This window comes from Mustela nivalis (genome assembly GCF_964662115.1).
Source record: "Mustela nivalis genome assembly, chromosome: 12".
Lineage (NCBI taxonomy): Eukaryota > Metazoa > Chordata > Mammalia > Carnivora > Mustelidae > Mustela > Mustela nivalis.
This window is the reverse complement of record NC_139031.1, coordinates 4,913,815-4,932,650: the sequence shown is the minus strand read 5'-3', so window position 1 is coordinate 4,932,650 and position 18,836 is coordinate 4,913,815. Positions and strand designations below refer to the sequence as shown.

Below are 18,836 nucleotides of genomic sequence, written 5' to 3'. Positions count from 1 at the left end.
CTTTTATTTGAGTTTTAGTTAACACTGTGCTTTGGGGTCCTAAGTAAATAGTTGAGAAGTTCTGCTCGGTTGTTTGGAAAACAGTGATTGTGAACTTGGTGGATGATTTACAAGTGTCCTGAAGGGTCTAACCTAGCTGTCCTTCTTTTTCAGGAGATTGAAGATGGCCCTTCAGCTATGCTAGGTCTATAATGGGAAGTGTCACAGTTCGATATTTCTGTTATGGATGCCTTTTTACATCTGCGACCTGGACGGTTTTGCTTTTTATTTATTTTAACTTCAGTGAAGTGACTCAGCCACTTAAGAATGTGCCCATCAAGGGGTCCGGGCCCCATGGACCATTTCCCAAAAAATTCTATCCCCGTTTCACTCGAGGCCCAAGTCGAGTGTTAGAGTCACAGTTCAAAGTAAACAAAATTGATGATACAGTAGATAATCACGTTGAAGATCCAGAAAAAGGCAACATGAAATTCTCTTCCGAGTTGGGTAAGTGTTGGAAATTTAAATTTAGTTATTCTTTAAATCACATGTTGCTCAGGGGATTAGAAATGGGTCGTTTCCCTCCTCTACTTTGTTAATGAACTAGTTGAGGTTCTAGGATTTTGCAGATTCAGTGGGGAGTTATATTCTAATTTAGCCATTTCTGACTTCAGTATTTTATGAGGACTTGGGAGAAAGTAAAAAGGTCCAGAATAGGAAGGAAGGGAGGAGGGAAGGAAATGGAACTTACGGGGGAAGATTTTAGTTGTTAGCATTATTTAATAATAGAAAGAGATGGTAGAAAGGTAACTTGATTATATATAACATATTTTGAAAGGCAGAGTTCATTAAAACAGAACATACATTGTTACATTTAGAGATAAGCTGAAATTATATCTAATAAGATTTCTACTTACAAGAATTGTTAAGATAAGGCAGAATATTAAATATAGGAGTTTGTAAACTCTTATAAAAGGAAAACTTTTTTCACAAAAATTCTATTCTGTTCAATTTGGAAGCAATCTATTGTATATGTTTTTTTGTGTACTGTAATTTTAGAATCCTGGTTTTAGCAAATTTTATTTGAAGGGACAAATGAGCCATTTTGGTTATCTTTAAAACTTAGATCTTTAATCTTGTCCTAGAAATCTCAAATAATAAGTAATTTAGAAGTAAAAGAGATATTTCAAAGATTGAAAGATCCATAAAATAAAAAGGAAATGTTAAAATGTTTCTTTTTATTTGATCATAGTTTCAAAGAAATCAGTTTCTAGGATTTAATGATTTTCAAATACATGGAGTTGAAAATACTTAAAATTACATGAAGAAATGGAAACTATTTCCTCAACTTTCATAAAGTAAACCTTATCTTTTTTCAGATTGCTATTTAGACACTTGAAAAGCATTAATAGGTAGGGGCGCCTGGGTGGCTCAGTGGGTTAAGGCCTCTGCCTTCGGCTCAGGTCATGATCCCAGGGTCCTGGAATCGAGCCCCGCATCGGGCTCTCTGCTCAGCGGGGAGCCTGCTTCCTCCTCTCTCTCTGCCTGCCTCTCTGCCTACTTGCGATCTCTCTCTGTCAAATAAATAAATAAAATCTTAAAAAAAAAAAAGCATTAATAGGTAAATTTCTAGCCTCTTTATTTAAGTTACTTTAGTAGAAAACTTTTATAAAGAAGTAACATTGGGTTTACTGTTTTGAATGGGCCTTGTATTTGCCTTTGAAAGTAGAGAGAAAACTGTAGACACTTGAAATGTAACAAACTCAGATTGCTTAGCTGCAAAACTAAATACTTTATAACATATACAAAAAACCTGTTATAGCTAAGAAATCAATTCAGCTAAGTTGCAGGGCACAGGATCAACACAGCTGTATTTCTGTGCATTAGCAATGCAGTTGGAAAATAAAACTAAGAGAACAATTCCATTTCCAATAGTATCAAAAGGAATAAAATACTTAAGAATAAGTATAACCATGAAGGTGTGAGATTTGTACACTGGAAACTACAAAACTACTGAAAGAAATAAAAGTAGACCTAAATAAATGAAAAGACATGTTAGGTTCATGGACTGGAATACTAAAGGCTGTTTAGGGAACTACTGCTACCCAGAGCCATCCAGAGAGTCAGTGCAAACCTTATCAAAATAAGGTTTATTGAAAAGATGGGAAGGCTGATTCTAAAGTTAATGTGAAATTAGAAGAGCTTCTAAATAACCAAAACAATCTAGGAAAAGTACAAAGGTGGAGGGCTCACACTTCAAAACTCTCTACAAAGCTACATTAATCAAAATAGTCTGATACTGGCCTAAGGACAGATGTATAGATCAGTGGGTAGACTGAGAGTCCAGAAATAAACCTGTGATATTTTTGGCCACTTGATTTTTAAAAATGTGTCAAGATGGTTCAATGGGGGAGACATAGTCTCTTCAACAAATGCTTTTGGGACAAATAGATAATCCACGTACAATGGAGAAGCGTCAAACCCTTATATCATCTGTAAGAATTAACTCAAAATGAAGACCTAAATAGAAGAGCTAACAGCATAAAACCTTCAGATGAAATCCTAAAGATAAATCTTCTTGACCTTGGGTTTGGTAGTAGTTTCTTACATGACACCAAAATTATAAGTTAACAAAAGAAAATAAATAAATTGGACTTCATTGAAATTAGAAGCTTTTGTATATCAAAGAAGACAATCTGGAAAGAAGAAAGACACCCCACAGAATGGGAGAAAATGTTTGTGTATCCTGTCTGTAATGGGCGTTCATTATCCAGAGTATAAAAAGAACTCTTAAGAATTCAATAATAAAAAGACAACCCAATTTAAAAATGGGCAAAGAATTTGATAGACATTTTTCCAAAGACACATAAAATGTTCAACATCGTTATTACAGAAATGCAAATCAGAACTACAATGAGGATACCATTTCACACTTGGTGAGATGGTTATAATTTTTTTTAAAAAGGAAAATAACAATTTTTGGCCAGGATACAGAGAAATTGGAACCTTCATCCATTGCTGGTTCATCAATAGGTTAAACTTAGAGTTACCTTATGATCCAGCAATTCCTCTCTCGGGTATATACCCAGAAGAATTGCATTCATATGTTCAAACAAAGATTTGTACATCCATGTTCATAGCAGTGCTGTTCTCAGTGAACAGAGGTAGAGAGAACTCAGATGTTCATCAGTGGACGGAAGGACAAGCAGCATGTATTTCCGTGCAGGGACTTATTCAGGCATAGCAGGGAATGAGGTTCTGACCCATGTTGTAACCAGGAGGAGCCTCGAAAATGTTATATGATAAGTGAAAGAAGCAGAACACAAAAGGTCAGATACTGCATGATTTCATTCATATGAATGTCTAGAATAGGCAAATGCATGGAGACTAGAAGCAGATTAGTGGCTAAAGGGGCTGGGGGGGGTCCTTTAATGGGCATGGAGTTTCACATTGTAAGTGTGCTCCTGTCACCGACTGTAATCCACGTGTTGTCTGTGTTTTACCACAGTGAGAAAAATGAAAACCTCCTTAGCTTCTGTGAAGGAAACTTGATTTAGAAGGAATTCATAAAAATCAGTACAGTAATAGTTAAAAGTATGGTGATTGCCAAGGGCATTATCTTTAAACAGTCGGGGGGGGGGGCACCCGGGTGGCCCAGTCCTTTAGCGTCTGCCTTCAGCTGAGGTCATGATCCCAGGGTCTTGGAATCAGGCTCTCTGCTCGGGAACCCTGCTCTTCTCCCTCTGCCCCTCCCTCTGCTATGGTTCCTCTCTCACTGTCTCTCTCTGTCAAATAAAACCTTAAAAAAAATAATAATAAAAATAAATAGGGGAAAGAACTTGTACATTTTAGAAAGATGATCAATAATAAATTTAAAATTAGAACTAGATTTTCTCATTTAATCTGCAGTTAATTATAAAAGAACTTGAAATAGTTCCTGTGAGGCATGGCTGAACACTGTGTTCTTTTTTTCCGTAGTAGACACAGCCAGATACCAAGTCAGTGCCTGATGGTATGGGGAGTTCTTTCATAGCTTACCATTTTCTAACGTGGATACAAATAAATGAACTAATACTAAGCTTGCAAGGGCTTCCAAGTACTAGTTTGATTGAATCATTTTGCTATTTGAAATGTTTATATTGCTTTCAAATGCAGTATTAAAATTGCTGTGGTTATACTGAAAAAAATTAAATTAAAAAACATAGCTCCTCTGGGGTGCCTGGGTGGCTCAGTGGGTTAAAGCCTCTGCCTTTAGCTCAGGTCCCAAGGTCCTGGGATCGAGCCCCACATCGGGCTCTCTGCTCAGGCAGGGAGCCTGCTTCCCCCCGCTCTCTGCAGGCTGCTCTGCCTACTTGTGATCTCTGTCTGTCAAATACATAAATAAAATCTTAAAAAAAAAACTCCCCTGGCATGCTAGTTAATTGGCTATGATTTTATATGAACAGGGGAAGGACAAAAGTAAGCTAATGTGATTTTTCCCTCCAGTTTTATTGAGATAAAATTGATATATATAACATTGTATTAGTTTAAAGTATATAACATAATGATTTCATACAAGCATATACAGTGAAATGATTACTACAGTAAGTCAACATTGATCACCTCACATAGTTAAAAGTGTTTTTCTTGGGATGAGAATTTTTAAGATCTACTCTTAGCCACTTTCAGAAACAAATACAGTAGTATTATTCACCATTACCATGCTATACATTACATCCCCAGAACTTATGTTTGTACCTTTTTAACCAACATTCACCCCATCTGCACCTCCTCCCACCCCACCTTGGCAGCCGCATCTATTCTGTCTCTAGTGAGATCATACAGTATTATAGTACTTGTCTTTCTCTATTTCACTTAGCATAATGCCCTAGGTTCCATCCATGTTGTCACAAATGGTAGGAGTTCCCTTTTTCATGGCTGAATAATATTCCTGTGTATATGTATGTGTGTACACAAACACAACACATTTTATGATGGACATAAAGTGATCTTTTAATATGGATTAATTTTTCATCAAGAGATATATATTAGAAAATATTCCTTTCAGGGGCGCCTGGGTGGCTCAGTGGGTTAAAGCCTCTGCCTTCGACTCAGGTCATGATCCCAGTGTCCAGGGATTGAGCCCTGCATTGGGCTCTCTGCTCCATGGAGAGTTTGCTTCCTCCTCTCTCTCTGCCTGCCTCTCTGCCTACTTGTGATCTTTCTCTGTCAAATAAATAAATAAAATGTTTTAAAAAAATACTCCTTTCAGTGTCTAGTATGAGCTAGTCCTTTGATTTATTGAATCAAGGAGTATTTATTGAGAATCAAGTTTGTGCAAGGCACTGTCCTAGGTGTTGGGTATCAAGCAGTGTTTTTTTTTTTTTTTTAATTACTTGATAGATCACAAGCAGGCAGAGAGACAGGCAGAGAGAGAGGGGAAGCAGGCTCCCTGCCGAGCAAAGAGCCTGATGTGGGGCTCAATCCCAGGACCCTGAGATCATGACCTGAGCCGAAGGTAGAGGCTTAACCCACTGAGCCCCCCAGGCGCCCTGTAGCAGTTTTTGTTTTGAACATGATCAAAGTCTCTGCTCTCAAGGATTTTGCATCCTCTTATAAAATGTTAATAGAGCGTTGTTCTTTTGTATTAATAAAAGGATGTACTCCACACCAAAAACCCCAAATAATCCAATTTAAAAATGGGCAGAAGGTATGAATAGGCATTTCTCCAAGGGAGACATCCAGATGGTCAACAGACATTTGAAAAGATGCTCAACATTACTCATCATCAGGAAAAGGCAGCTACCACCTCATACCGGTCAGAAAGACTAAAATCAAAAACACAGGAAACAAGTGTTGATGAGGATGTGGAGAAAAAGAAACCCTCACGCACTATTGGTGAGAATACAAACTGGTAGAGCCACTGTGGAAAACAGTATGGAAGTTCCTCAAAAAATTAAAAATAGAATTACCATACGATCCAGTAATTCCATTTCTTGGTGTATACCCAAAGAATACAAAAATACTAAATTGAAAGGATACGTGTTACCCATATGTTTACTGCAGCATTATTATAATAGCTGAATTGTAGAAGCAACCCAAGTGTTCGTTGGTAGATGAATGGATAATGAAGACGTGGTGTGTGTATATATACACATTAGAATTCTACTCAGCCACAAAAAAGAATGAAGTCTTGCTGTTTGCAACATGGATGGGTCTGGAGGGTATAATGCTACATGAAATAAGTCAGAGAAATACAACTACCATATGATTTCACTCATGTGGAATTTAAGAAAGAAAGAGACAAATTAAGAAACCCTTAATGAGAACAAACTGGTGGTTCTCAGGAGGTGAGTGGGAATAGGTGGGTGATACAGGTCAAGGGGTTTAAGAGAACATTTACTATGATGAGCACTGAATATAGTATATTATACATGTGAAACTAATACAACACTGTATATTAACTGTACTAGAATGCCTTTTTTAAAGTCTGTATTACAGTGTAAAACCATGAAAACTAGTAATGGTTGAAATGTCAGCACAGTTCTGTTATTGACAAAGACTGAAAGTAATCTTCAGGTGATTGAGGATCACTGTTTAGGGTATCTTAGTACATGGAAAATACTCTGTAATAGAAGCAAAACATGGAATTCTGTTTTCATTACTGTACAGCCAGTAAGAACAGATGATGCAAGGACACTAAACACTGCTTTAAAATGAAGTTTCTAGGGTGCCTGGGTGGCTCAGTTGTTCAGCGTCTGCCTTCGGCGCAGGTCATGATGCCAGAGTCTTGGGATCGAGCCCCGCATTGGGGTTCCTGCTCGGGGGGGAGCCTGCTTCTCCCTCGCCCTGCCTGTGTTCCCTCCCGTACTGTGTCTCTCTCTGTCAAATAAAATCTTTAAAAATAAATAACGTTTCTAGAATTCTGTTATTAAAAATATTCTGCTTAAAAAAAAAATGTACTCCAACTTTAAAAGCTCATAGAAAAAGCATATTAAGAGGTAGTATTTCCCAAAGTGGATCTGGGGACTGGAGTCATTCTGTATCCCATCCCTCACAACTGGTATCTGTGAAACAGTCAACAGTATTAAAGGATCAGGATTGTCCTTCCATTCCAAATAAAATTAAAACCTATTCGACTTTCAAAATCCATTGTTTCCCTGAATTGTTTGACCATGAAATCCTTTTTTTCTTTTGAACATCTGTTAATGTCCAGTGAAATTAGATTTCTGTGACCAGACTTTGGGAAATGCTGGGACAAGGGAGTCATTCTGTGAGGAAAGGTTAAAGGTTTGAGATGGGAAAGAAAGCGAAAAGAGAAATTATCCTTCTATGTAAAGGTAAGGTGTCTGAATGTTAGAACAAGAATGTTGAATTGTAGTGATTTTGATGGGCTCTCTGAGGGAATTTCTTGGCTTTCTTGACTATAAAGCTGATTAAAGTCTGGAGTCAGACTTTTTATAGAAAGGTTTATCAGTAGCACTTTTTTTTTAATTTTTAGGGGAGGGCTCTTATAAAAACTTGCCTGTCATTGGGACCTGTTGTCCACATGGGTTCTGTAGTCTATTGCTTTAATAGAAATGCCATCATTAAGTCTTTTGAAGAAAAGACATCTGTAATTTTTTTCTCTTGATAATATTCTTAAGATTAATGGTTAGTGAACAGGTATCATTTATGGTTAAGGTACACCTGCTTTTTGCACTAGACTGACAAAAATTTGACTCTAACTTCAATTACTTTTTTGAAAATGGAGACAATCTAGATTTGAGAAACATGGCTATTTAGTTATAAGAGATTAAAGTCAAGATTTTCTTAGGATCATAATATGACAATAACTGTAGCAGACCTTTCCAGATTTAACATACTGACTGTAACTTTAATCTTTTACAGGTATGATTTTTAATGAACGTGATCAGGAGTTGAGAGACTTGGGCTATCAGAAACATGCCTTCAACATGCTTATCAGTAACCGTTTGGGCTACCACAGAGATGTGCCGGACACCAGAAATGCTGCGTACGTTTCTCAGTGGTTTATACTGCTGCGTTTTAATGACCGTGCTTTTAGTGGTATTATAGTAAGTTGTGAGGGTGGTGTTACTAAATGCATTTAGGCTTCATCATTCAGGATACTAGAAAACTTCAAGACAGATTTCTACTCCTGTGACACTTGAAGCTGAAGATTGTACTAACAGAGTTCTGGAGGTTGCTCTGTCTCTTTTGAAATTTAAAATCATAGGGAGAAGGCTAGAGGTATTAACTGCATCTAACGAGATAAACTTCTGAGCGTAAATTTCTTTTAAATGTTTATTGTATTTGTGGAAAAGGAATTAAAAATCAGTGAAGAATTTTTCTCATCTCACTTTTTGGTCTTCATTTTTTTTTTAAGATTTTATTTATTTGACAGAGATCGCAAGTAGGCGGAGAAGCAGGCAGAGAGAGTGAAGGAAGCAGGCTCCCCGCTGAGCAGAGAGCCTGACGTGGGGCTTTATGTGGGTTCAATCGATCCCGGGACCCTGGGATCATGACCCGAGTTGAAGGCAGAGGCTTTAACCCACTGAGCCACCCAGGCGCCACTGGTTTTGTTTCAAAGGCTTTTCATTCATGTGGTTGGTCAATTAGTCATTCCACAGGCAGACTTTTTTGAGCACCTTTGTTTTATAGACACTGTATTAGGTCTTGAAAATAAGTAGAGTAAGACATAGTTCCTGGGATCACAGGCCTAGTAGGGAAGATAGATGAGGGAATGGGTAATTGTGGTAGTGCTAGAAGGAGGGCTGTGGTAGGAGCTGGTGTGTGGTAGGAGCTGAAACCAGAGTGATAAGGGAAGGCCTCCTAGAGGGTGCTGGCTGAGCAGTGTGCAGGGGACCACTCCGTGCATGGGGGACAGATTGAGTCATGACACCGCTGAAAAGGCACTGGAACCATTACTATTGCCACAGCGTGGGGAGTGCCAGGAGACTGGAGGTAGCCAGGGTCCAGATGTTGGAATGCTTTGTATGCCATGCAAAAGAACATGGAATTCTGGATTTTATTCTTTAAGTTAGTGATTTTTTATTATTGTTGCTTGAAGCCATCTAACCCTTTTTATCACATAGTTGCATGATAGAATCTTGATTTTGGTCAAGCTTATCTTGATTTTGGTCCTAGCTTATTCAAATCTTTTTCTGTTATTGGGCAAGAAATAAAATTTTCAAATACAAAGTTTTATATTTCTGTTACTCCTTTTTTTTTTTTTTAAGATGTTATTTATTGGGCGCCTGGGTGGCTCAGTGGGTTAAAGCCTCTGCCTTCGGCTCAGGTCATGATCCCAGCGTCCTGGGATCGAGCCCCACATCAGGCTCTCTGCTCAGCAGGGAGCCTGCTTCCTCCTCTCTCTCTGCCTGCCTCTCTGCTTACTTGTAATCTCTGTCTGTCAAATAAATAAATAAAATCTTTAAAAAAAAAAAAAGATGTTATTTATTTATTTGACAGACCACAAGTAGGCAGAAAGGCAGGCAGAGGGGTGGGCGGGAAGCAGGCTTCCTGCTGAGCAGAGAGCCCGATATGGGACGCAATCCCAGAACCCTGAGATCATAACCTGAACCGAAGGCAGAGGCATAACCCACTGAGCAACCCAGGCGCCCCTCTTACTTCCTTTTGAATGTTCATTGTGGAGAAGCTAAACAAGAGCTTATGAATACTGCATTAAAAGCTTGTAGTGATTCCATACAAATAACACATTTTTATGTAACCTCTGTACCAAGAAAAGAAAAAAAAAATTTAAATGTTAATCTAAAAATAAGCAAAGTAGCAGGTATTGGAGAGAGTAGTTATTAACAAACTATAAAACCTTGAGTATGATACCAGTGTATCCTTAAATTTTTTTTTTTAAGATTTTATTTATTGGACAGAGAGCACAAGTAGGCAGAGAGGCAGGAGGAGAGAGGGGGGAAGCAGGCTCCCAGCTGAGCAGAAAGCACAATGTGGGGCTTGATCCCAGGACCCCAAGATCATGACCTGAGCCAAAGGCAGAGGCTTTAACCCACTGAGCCACCCAGGCACCCCCCCTTAAATGCTTTTTAAGAAACTTTTGTTAAATTGTAGGAAGGAGTCTGAGCAAGAGGCAGTTAATGTTTAGTGCGTAATGACCTAAAACATTGAACCTTTCAGGACATCACATTTTCTCATATGTGTCTTCACAGATGTAAAGACAAGTCTTACCCTGTGGACCTGCCAGTCGCTAGTGTTGTTATCTGTTTCTACAATGAAGCCTTGTCTGCCTTGCTCCGTACTGTGCACAGTGTCCTAGACCGCACACCAGCCCAGCTCCTTCATGAAATCATCCTTGTGGACGATGACAGTGACTTTGGTAAGGGATGTTGTCGCTGATACTATGGGATCTGGGCTGTTGATCACGGTGGGATTAGAATCAGCAGCAGCAGCTGACAGTTCAGATCGATGGCAGGGAGGACCCTGGTCCCAACAGGTGCAGGGGAGTCGGCAACAAGTAAGTATGTTTGTGGATTAGAGGATAATTTTTTGGAAACAGCTTTGTGATCTTTTTACAGACTGTGCTATTTAAGTTTGGCCCTTGAAATTTTTCCCTTGGCCTACCTGTTGGAAAAAATTTGCTAATCTATAGTTATTTTGAAATAAAAATTTTTTTCAACAGGTAGGCCAAGGGAAAAATTTCAAGGGCCAAACTTAAATAGCACAGTCTGTAAAAAGATCACAAAGCTGTTTCCAAAAAATTATCCTCTAATCCACAAACATACTTAATTAAGAAACAAAGATTGTCTAAATACTAAATTGTAGAATTTATGGTGTTGAATTTTTTTAATCTGTATTTTGTTTTTTAGTTTGTAGTTATTTTTTTTTAATTTTTAATTTTTTAAATTTTTTTTTTAAGATTTTATTTATTTGACAGAGGGAGAGATCACAAGTAGGCAGAGAGACAGAGAGAGATGAGAAGAAGCAGGCTTCCTGCTGAGCAGAGAGCCTGATGCAGGACTCGATCCCAGGCTCCTGGGATCATGACCTGAGCCGAAGGCAGAGGCTTAACCCACTGAGGCACCCAGGCACCCTGTAGTTATTTTTTTTAAGTGAAAATTCATGATAACTTACGATGGTTTATCTACTAACAATGGAAAGAATTAATAGATATTTGAAGTTATGAAATTTAAATGTAAATGAGCTAGAATTTAGAAAAAAATATTTAGTGTTCTTGGAAGATACTAAATTAATAAAAGGACATATTTCCTGCTGTTATTATATAATTCTTAGTAGCAATAGAAGATGTTAAAACCAGGGGCACCTGGGTGGATCAGTCGTTAAGTGTCTGCCTTCGGGTCAGGTCATGATCCCAGGGCCCTGGGATCGAGCCCTCCTTCGGGCTCCCTGCTCAGCATGAAGCCTCCTTCTCCCTCTCCCAATCCCCCTGCTTGCGTTGCTGTTTCTCTCTCTGTCAAATAAATAAATAAAATCTTTTTAAAAAGCCCTTAAAACTGTTCTGATTTGGAGTAACAGTTAATTTCAAACAAAAGATATACCTTATTTTGGTTTTAAATCTGATTTAATGCAGTCAGCGGAACATTCATTCACTCAAGATAATCATATCAAACATTCTTTATGCAAAGCATTGTGCTAGTTGCTGTGGAAATATGAATAATTCTATAAATTAAGTATTCTTCTTGGCTAGTGTTTCAACTCTTACCCTTCCTTTTTCTTCCTTAGGAGATAAACCATAATTTTTTTTTAAATAAAGCAGCAAAAGATTCTGAAATAATTACTTGATAATTTGTTGCTGCAAGTATCAGATACAATCTTAGAGTAGCTATTAAAAAAGCCTTTGTATATGTCTCCTGTTGTTGTATTATGACTCTTTATTTTCAGATGATTTGAAAGGAGAACTAGAGGAATATGTCCAAAAATATCTCCCTGGAAAAATTAAAGTGATAAGAAACACAAAGCGTGAGGGATTGATTCGAGGAAGGATGATTGGAGCAGCCCACTCTACAGGTATAACTTCCTGCTCTCTTCTCAGTGGGGGAGAAGTGACAAGGGCTTTGTCCTTGGAGCCTTTCTTATTGTGCAGAGATCTGTGAAAAGTGATTTCCTAAATGGGCATTGTCAGCAGGAGAGAAAAGGCTTGTGTTCACTTTGGAAAGGGTTTCTTTCCAAAGAATTTTGTATTTCTTGGGACAACAGTGTCCCAAAATACAGACTCCAGGGAGGTGAGCTCTAGAGTCCAAACTGGTCTGTTTTCATAGTGGTCCTTATTGCAAATTATTGCTGCGCATGTAGGTCTGTATCTTGTTTACTTATATAAGGAGAAGAGTAAAGCAAAATGTATCTGAATTTCTGTAATTTTTTTTTACTTTTATTTTTTTTGTTAAAGGTTTATTTATTTGAGAGAGCGAGCGAGCGAGTGAGCCTACAGGGGGAAGGGGCAGAGGGAGAGGGAGAGAGAGAATCTCCAGCAGACTCCATACTGAATGCAGAGCCTGACACAGGGTTCAGTCCCATGACCCTGAGATCATGACCTGAGCTGAAATCAAGAGTCAGATGGTCCCTCAGTAGACTGAGCCACCTAGGCGCTCCTGTAATTTTTGTCATACAACATTTAAAGTCTGTGTACTCAAACTGTTTGATTTGAATTAAGCCAGTAATTCTTAAGTTCAAATACATACCTCTGGTGATAATGGATCATGATTTTTGTTGAATAAATGGACATGATACTGAAAATTGACTTACCACAGAGCTGGCTGGCTCAGTCAGTAGAGTGTGTGACTCTTGATCTTGGGTTGTAAGTTCAAGCCCCACACTGGGTGTGGAAATTAATTAAAAAATAAAAATAAAAAACAATGAAAACTGATTTATAAAACTATAAAGATACTTTCTTTAAAATTCTCAATCCTTCTGATCTCATCAAAGATAAAGTCTCTATTAGAAATCTCTCTTTAAGACATTTCCAGCATATACTTACCTCCCCTTTGAAAAAGAAAGAACGGTGCACCTGGGTGTCCCAGGTTAAGCCTCTGCCTTTGGGCTCAGGGCATGATCTAGGGTCCTGAGATCGAGTCCCATGTTGGGCTGTTCAGCGGGGAGTCTGCTTCTTCCTCTCTGCCACTCACCCACTCCTCATGCTTTCTCTTTCTCGCTCTCTCAAATAAATAAATTAAATCTTTGGAAAAAAAAGTATCAAATTTAGTATTTTGCAGAAAATATATCTGGTTAGTTCTCAGTTACATGGTATTGAACCATTGTATTTCTCTTTATGGTTACCTCTGTAAGGTTAGTGATTCTGATTTTCATTTTTGATCTTGGTAAAATTGCCTTTTAAAATAAATTTATTTAAGTTAAATGATTTAGTTTAAAAATAGTAGGTGTATAATATTGTAAGTAGTGTATGGATATGGGGAAAAAAATAGGAAGGTAATTTGAGAATTCCAGAACTTGGGGTGTAGGGGCTTGTTAAAATCATTGTGATTCTTATTTTACTAACTAGAAGAAAAGATACCTCATTGGCTCATGAAAGCCACTACAGCTGACCAGGTTGGGGAATTAGGAAGGAAAGGCGAAAAATGGAAGAAGTGAGCATGTGGCCACTGAGTAGTGACTTCAGAGGAGAAGGGAACCCATGTCACTGGCATGGCAGAAGGGGTACCTGTGTCTCTCCTGAGAGAGTTGTTGTGTTGTAGCGATGATCACTATGTCATGTTTCTGTGTCACCAGTGAAGACAGTTATGTTCTCAGGCAGGGAAATGTATAGTAAATTAGAATTTTTTTTTTCTTTTTTTAGAGAGAAGGGCTGGCAAGGGTGGAGGGAGAGGGGAGAGAATCTCAAGCAGACCCTGCTGAGTGCGGAGCTCGAAGCTCCATTCCCAACCCCCAGGCCGTGACCTGAGGTGAAGCCAGGAGTCGGTCAGTTAACTTACTGCGCTAACCAGGCACTCCTAAATTTAGAAAAAACATTTACACACAAGCGGCCACTGCCCTTGTACCGCAGTCCTAGCTTTCTGTCCAGAGAACAGAATTGTTCCCATGAGACTTTGCATCTTTTCCCTGAGGAGAATTGGGATTGATTGATACATGTTTCAATCCTAGCAGTGCACTTGAGGCCGACTTCCGGCTAGAAAGTCCTCCTCTCTTCCTGACTGGCGTAGAGGAATGCTTTGACCGTTGGGCTGGGAGGGAGGCGGGTGTATTTCACCCCGTGAACGCAGCATCTCAGGGAACTAGCGGCCGCCCCGATCGGAGTGCTGTGACCTCTCAGGCCTGCTGCTGTTTGCCTCCTCAGGAGAAGTCCTGGTCTTCCTGGACAGCCACTGTGAAGTAAATGTGATGTGGCTGCAGCCCCTGCTGGCTGCCATCCAGCAGGACCGGCGGACCGTGGTGTGCCCGGTCATCGATATCATCAGCGCGGACACGCTCGCCTACAGCTCGTCCCCTGTCGTGCGGGGAGGATTCAACTGGGGGCTTCATTTCAAGTGGGATCTTGTTCCCCTTTCTGAGCTCGGAGGACCAGAGGGAGCTACTGCACCAATAAAGTGAGATTTCTCCTCCAGATTGGAAAAATTCCTGTCAGTACTTCTTCAAAAGAGAAAAAATATTTTGAAGAGAATCCCTTCTTTGCAGGGAGCAGAAGTGGTAGCTTAATTTGTCCATTAGAAATTCTTGAATGCTCACTGAATTTTATGTGCTGTGCCAACTTCTGAGGAAAGATTTGTGACCTGGGAATTATTCATGTCCTGAGGGATGTATCACTTAGGAAGGCAGACAGCTAAGATCAGTATCTTGGGATAATTGTGCATCGGATACGGTAGGAGTACCCCACGTGCTGTGTTTTTTAATGTCGGTTCAGCATGGTTTATTGCCTTTGTCATTTACCTATCTTCAGTTCTTTGCTAGTACGAGTGGCGCTGTGAGGAACATATGCTGTATAAGCGTTTCTGTAATTGGGATTTTTAGGATGGATTTCTGCTAGTACAGTTACAAGTCACAGTGCAGAAATTATTTTTAGTTCTCATTCATATTCTCAATATTACAAATCTGCTTATGTATTGTTTTTCGTTTTAAATTTCTCATGTGGATTTCGGGGAGGTTTGTCTGTGTTTCTACCTTTTATTTTTTTAAAGATTTTATTTATTTATTTGACAGAAAGATCACAAGTAGGCAGAGAGGCAGGCAGAGAGAGAGGGGAAAGCAGGCTCCCTGCTGAGCAGAGAGCCCGCTGTGAGGCTCGATCCCAGGACCCTGAGATCATGACCTGAGCTGAAGGCAGTGGCTTAACCCACTGCGCCACCCAGGCGCCCCTGTGTTTCTACTTTTTAACATTCTTGGACCTATAGGTTTTTTTTTTGTTTTGTTTTGGACTTTTTAGTTTTTTTAACCTGTGACAAAATAATGTATGTAAAAAGTACACATATGCATATATGTATGATGCACACAACTTAATACATGGTTGTAATATGAACACCTGTGTGGCTACCACCCAGGTCAAGACACGGCATCCAGGTGCCCTCTGAATCCCTGCTGTGGTCACAGCCCCTGGCCCTAGAGCGGTCATTACCCTGACCCTGGTGATCATTTCCTCACTTTCCTGTAGTTTTACCATCTCTGCCTGCGTCTCTAAACAATATAGTTTAGTTTTGCCTGTTCTTGGACTTCATGTAAAATGAAGCCATCGGACTCCTTTTGTCCTTGCTGCTTTTACTCAATATTGCTTTAAAAAACTCATCTGGGTTACAGTGTATGGCTCTGCTTTATACAGCAATGAAAGAGGGTCATGATCTGTTAATATATCGTAACTTACCCAGTTTACTGTTGGTGAGGAGGTCGGGTAGTTTTCCATTGTCTGTCTTTAATGCCACGGATGGTGCTGTTACCTGCGCTGTTATTCCCCCCTTCTAGTTTACAAGAGGAGAACTGGTTGGAGGGCATGCCTCTCTCTACCTTTAGGAGGTGATGTTTTCCCAGCACGTCCCGTGGCTCTGCGGCTGGCCTGTAGGGGCTTGCCAGCTTCCTTCCACCTGACCCAGACGTGGAGGGGAGACCTCCGCCGGCTCCTGGGGGCCGATGTGCTCTGCTGGCCGAGCGGGGCCGACTTCTGCTCCCTCGGGCTTCGCGTGAGAATCTGCTGCAGTTCTGCTAAGCTCAGTGGCAGAACCTGGGTGGGTCACGACCCCCCTCCCCGCTCTCAGGCAGGGCTGCATCCGGGGACTGTCTGGTTGGGCTCCTGGTCTCTACAGCCTCATGTCCTGTGATTGGAGGCTGACGGCAGTGACTTGGATTCTGTCCTCTCGGACTGTCCGTGGTGTTCTCTGTGGGAAGGTAAAGACGCGCCACGCAGGAGGATGGTAGCCCGGCTGCTGCGTGCTCTCCGTGTTCGTGCTTCTGCCCGTTTTGCCTGTTTCACCATCTTCATGGGTGTTGGAGGCCACGGCACTGCTGGAGTCGAGAGCCAAACCAGGCCCTGACTTGTGTCTCCTTCAAAGTCCGGACACTTTGACAAGGTTAAGGACGGGAAAGTTGAGTGCACTGAGAAGGGGTCTGTGCTCTGTGTCGTGCGTTCGCCTACGTGACTTCCCACACACTCTCCCTGCAGTAGGGAACAATGTGGCCAGGGTCCTGAGTTCTTAGTTAGACCTTGTTGTTCTGTCCCTCCCATAACCCACTCCCTGGTTGATTGTCTTGCTCATGGCTTTAGCCGAAACTACCTGGCATCACGAGGTTTGTTTGTAGTAAATGTAAACTTGTTATAGAAGCTTGTGGTCATCTGACTATGTATTGACATATTACTCCTCCTGTTCTGGTCTGCCTTATAAATGCTTGTAAGATGTGGAATAAATTTAGCACTGTTGGACATCTTCTGTGTCCCTCCTGTCTCCATCTCTTTGTCTCTTAACTTTTTTCATCATCCTCTTAGCCCTCAAGGTTACCCTGGTCGATTCGTCATGCTGGCCGCGACACATGGGCATTGGTTTTCATTGTTTAATTTTTAATGCTTTTAATCACAAACATGTATTCAGTAACAAAATAATATAGAACAACTTTTGACGAGGAGTGACTGACTCCCTCTTTGCTCCCTGTTCTCAGTCCACCTCCGCAGAAGCCAATTCTTACACTGTTTTTATTTCGGGTCTTCTGTTTATTGCTTCTTTCACTCTAGAGGAACATATTCTTCTTTTCCCTGTCAAACTGATTTTAGGTCCTTTCTGTGGGAAAAGTGAAAATTGTGTTCCTTGACGTCATTGTCTTCTGCTCTCCGGCGAGGTGGAGTAGTATGGGTGTTTCTGCAGCAGCGTTAGTTCCTTCTGGCACTTGGAGGCACTTGGAGGGAGCCGTGCCTGTGGGCTGTGACGGAGCCGTGCCTGTGGGCTGTGACAGCGCCGTCTCACCGCCTCCTTGTGCGGCGAGGGCGTGAGCACGCCTTCCTCCTCTGGCCGCTTCCCCGCTCTTCTCTCCATTCTGTGCGCGCTCTCACTTTCAGGATATCAAGGCTGCTAACTTTCTCAGTTGGATGTTTAGATTTTTTAAATTTTTCATCCTTTTTCCCTTCCTAGTGTATGCATTTAAGGAAATCAACTTTCTAATCATGCTTTTAGCTGCATCCCACAAAGTACTATTTTTTGTCATTTATTTCAGAATATTTTCATTGTAATGGCTTTTCTGACCTGTAGGTTATTTAGCAGTACCTTCATTATTTCCTAGACATATGAGGATTTTAGAATTACGTATTCCTAGCTTAGTATACACTGTGATTAAGAAATATTCTGTATGATTTTAATTCTTTGAAAATTGGTGAGATTTGCTTTACGGCCAAGCACATGAGTAATTTTTGTAAATTTTCATGTGTGCCTGGAAAATTTGTATTTTCTGTGGTTGCTAAAAATGGGATTCTATGGGTGCCTGGGTGGTTCAGTGGGTTAAGGCCTCTGCCTTCGGCTCAGGTCATGATCCCAGAGTCCTGGGATCGAGCCCCATATCGGGCTCTCTGCTCAGCGGGGAGCCTGCTTCCCTTCCTCTCTCTCTGCCTGCCTCTCTGCCTATTTGTGACCTCTGTCTTTTTTTTTTTTTTTTAAGATTTTATTTGTTTATTTATTTGACAGATCACAAGTAGGCAGAAGTTCTTCTGTCTTTGTCAGAAAGATTTTTCAGATATGCATAAATTTGGTTTCTTTTTTGACCATATCTCTTTATCTGTCTGCCAAATTTTGCATCTTGTCTTTAATCCTTGCATATTTTGAGTGGTTATTTTGATGTCTCCGCCTGATAACTACATTATTTGAAACCCCTGCACATCTGTTCCTCTTGTAGATTCTCTTCATGTGGTTTATCTTCCTGATTGCCTGGTTATTTATTTGTTTGGTTGCTTATTTACTTTTGTTTGGTGGCAGATACTGTCATGAAAAATTATGGAAATACATTCATACCTGAGATGGTGCTTTCCTCCCTGCAGAGAAGTTGTGCTTCCCTTCTAACAGGGAGCTTGGGATGCTGAAATACACCATTGCCTTAGTTCAGTTTCAGAAGTGAGACAGCTGGAGGCTGAGTGTGTGTCTGAGGGCCAGTCTCCTTCAGCTTCTCTCATTAACCATCTCATTCTTGGCAGTATGACATTTGGAGCTGGATACTTCTCTGTTGTGGGCTCTCTCTTGTGCGTTTTAGAGTATGCAGTAGTGTGCAGACCATGAGTTGTGAGTAGAAACCCTCCCCTACCCCAACCACTGCATTGCAGCAGCTAAAAATGTTTGTGGACATTACTGAAGTGTTTGCCTGGGGACAGTCATCCTATTTGAGAACTGCTGGTCTAAGTCAGAGTTCATCTGGTCTCTACTTGATAGGCCCTGAAGTCCAGTTTTTATCCCACTGTTCTGTGAGACTGTCAGAAGGAATTA

The 18,836-nt window shown here is 40.5% G+C and overlaps 1 protein-coding gene across 10 annotated transcripts in view; it reads left to right on the top strand.

The window, feature by feature from the left end:
* Positions 1-18,836, top strand: part of GALNT11 (polypeptide N-acetylgalactosaminyltransferase 11) — a 53,537-nt gene that overhangs the window by 25,531 nt on the left and 9,170 nt on the right. For all 10 annotated transcript variants that reach the window (XM_082693415.1, XM_082693416.1, XM_082693412.1 and 7 more), the window contains 5 exons: positions 154-486; positions 7,849-7,972; positions 10,140-10,306; positions 11,830-11,955; positions 14,237-14,486. In XM_082693415.1, coding sequence (XP_082549541.1) covers positions 192-486; positions 7,849-7,972; positions 10,140-10,306; positions 11,830-11,955; positions 14,237-14,486 — 962 coding nt within the window. In that variant the 5' untranslated portion in view covers positions 154-191. The remainder of the gene's footprint in view (positions 1-153; positions 487-7,848; positions 7,973-10,139; positions 10,307-11,829; positions 11,956-14,236; positions 14,487-18,836) is intronic.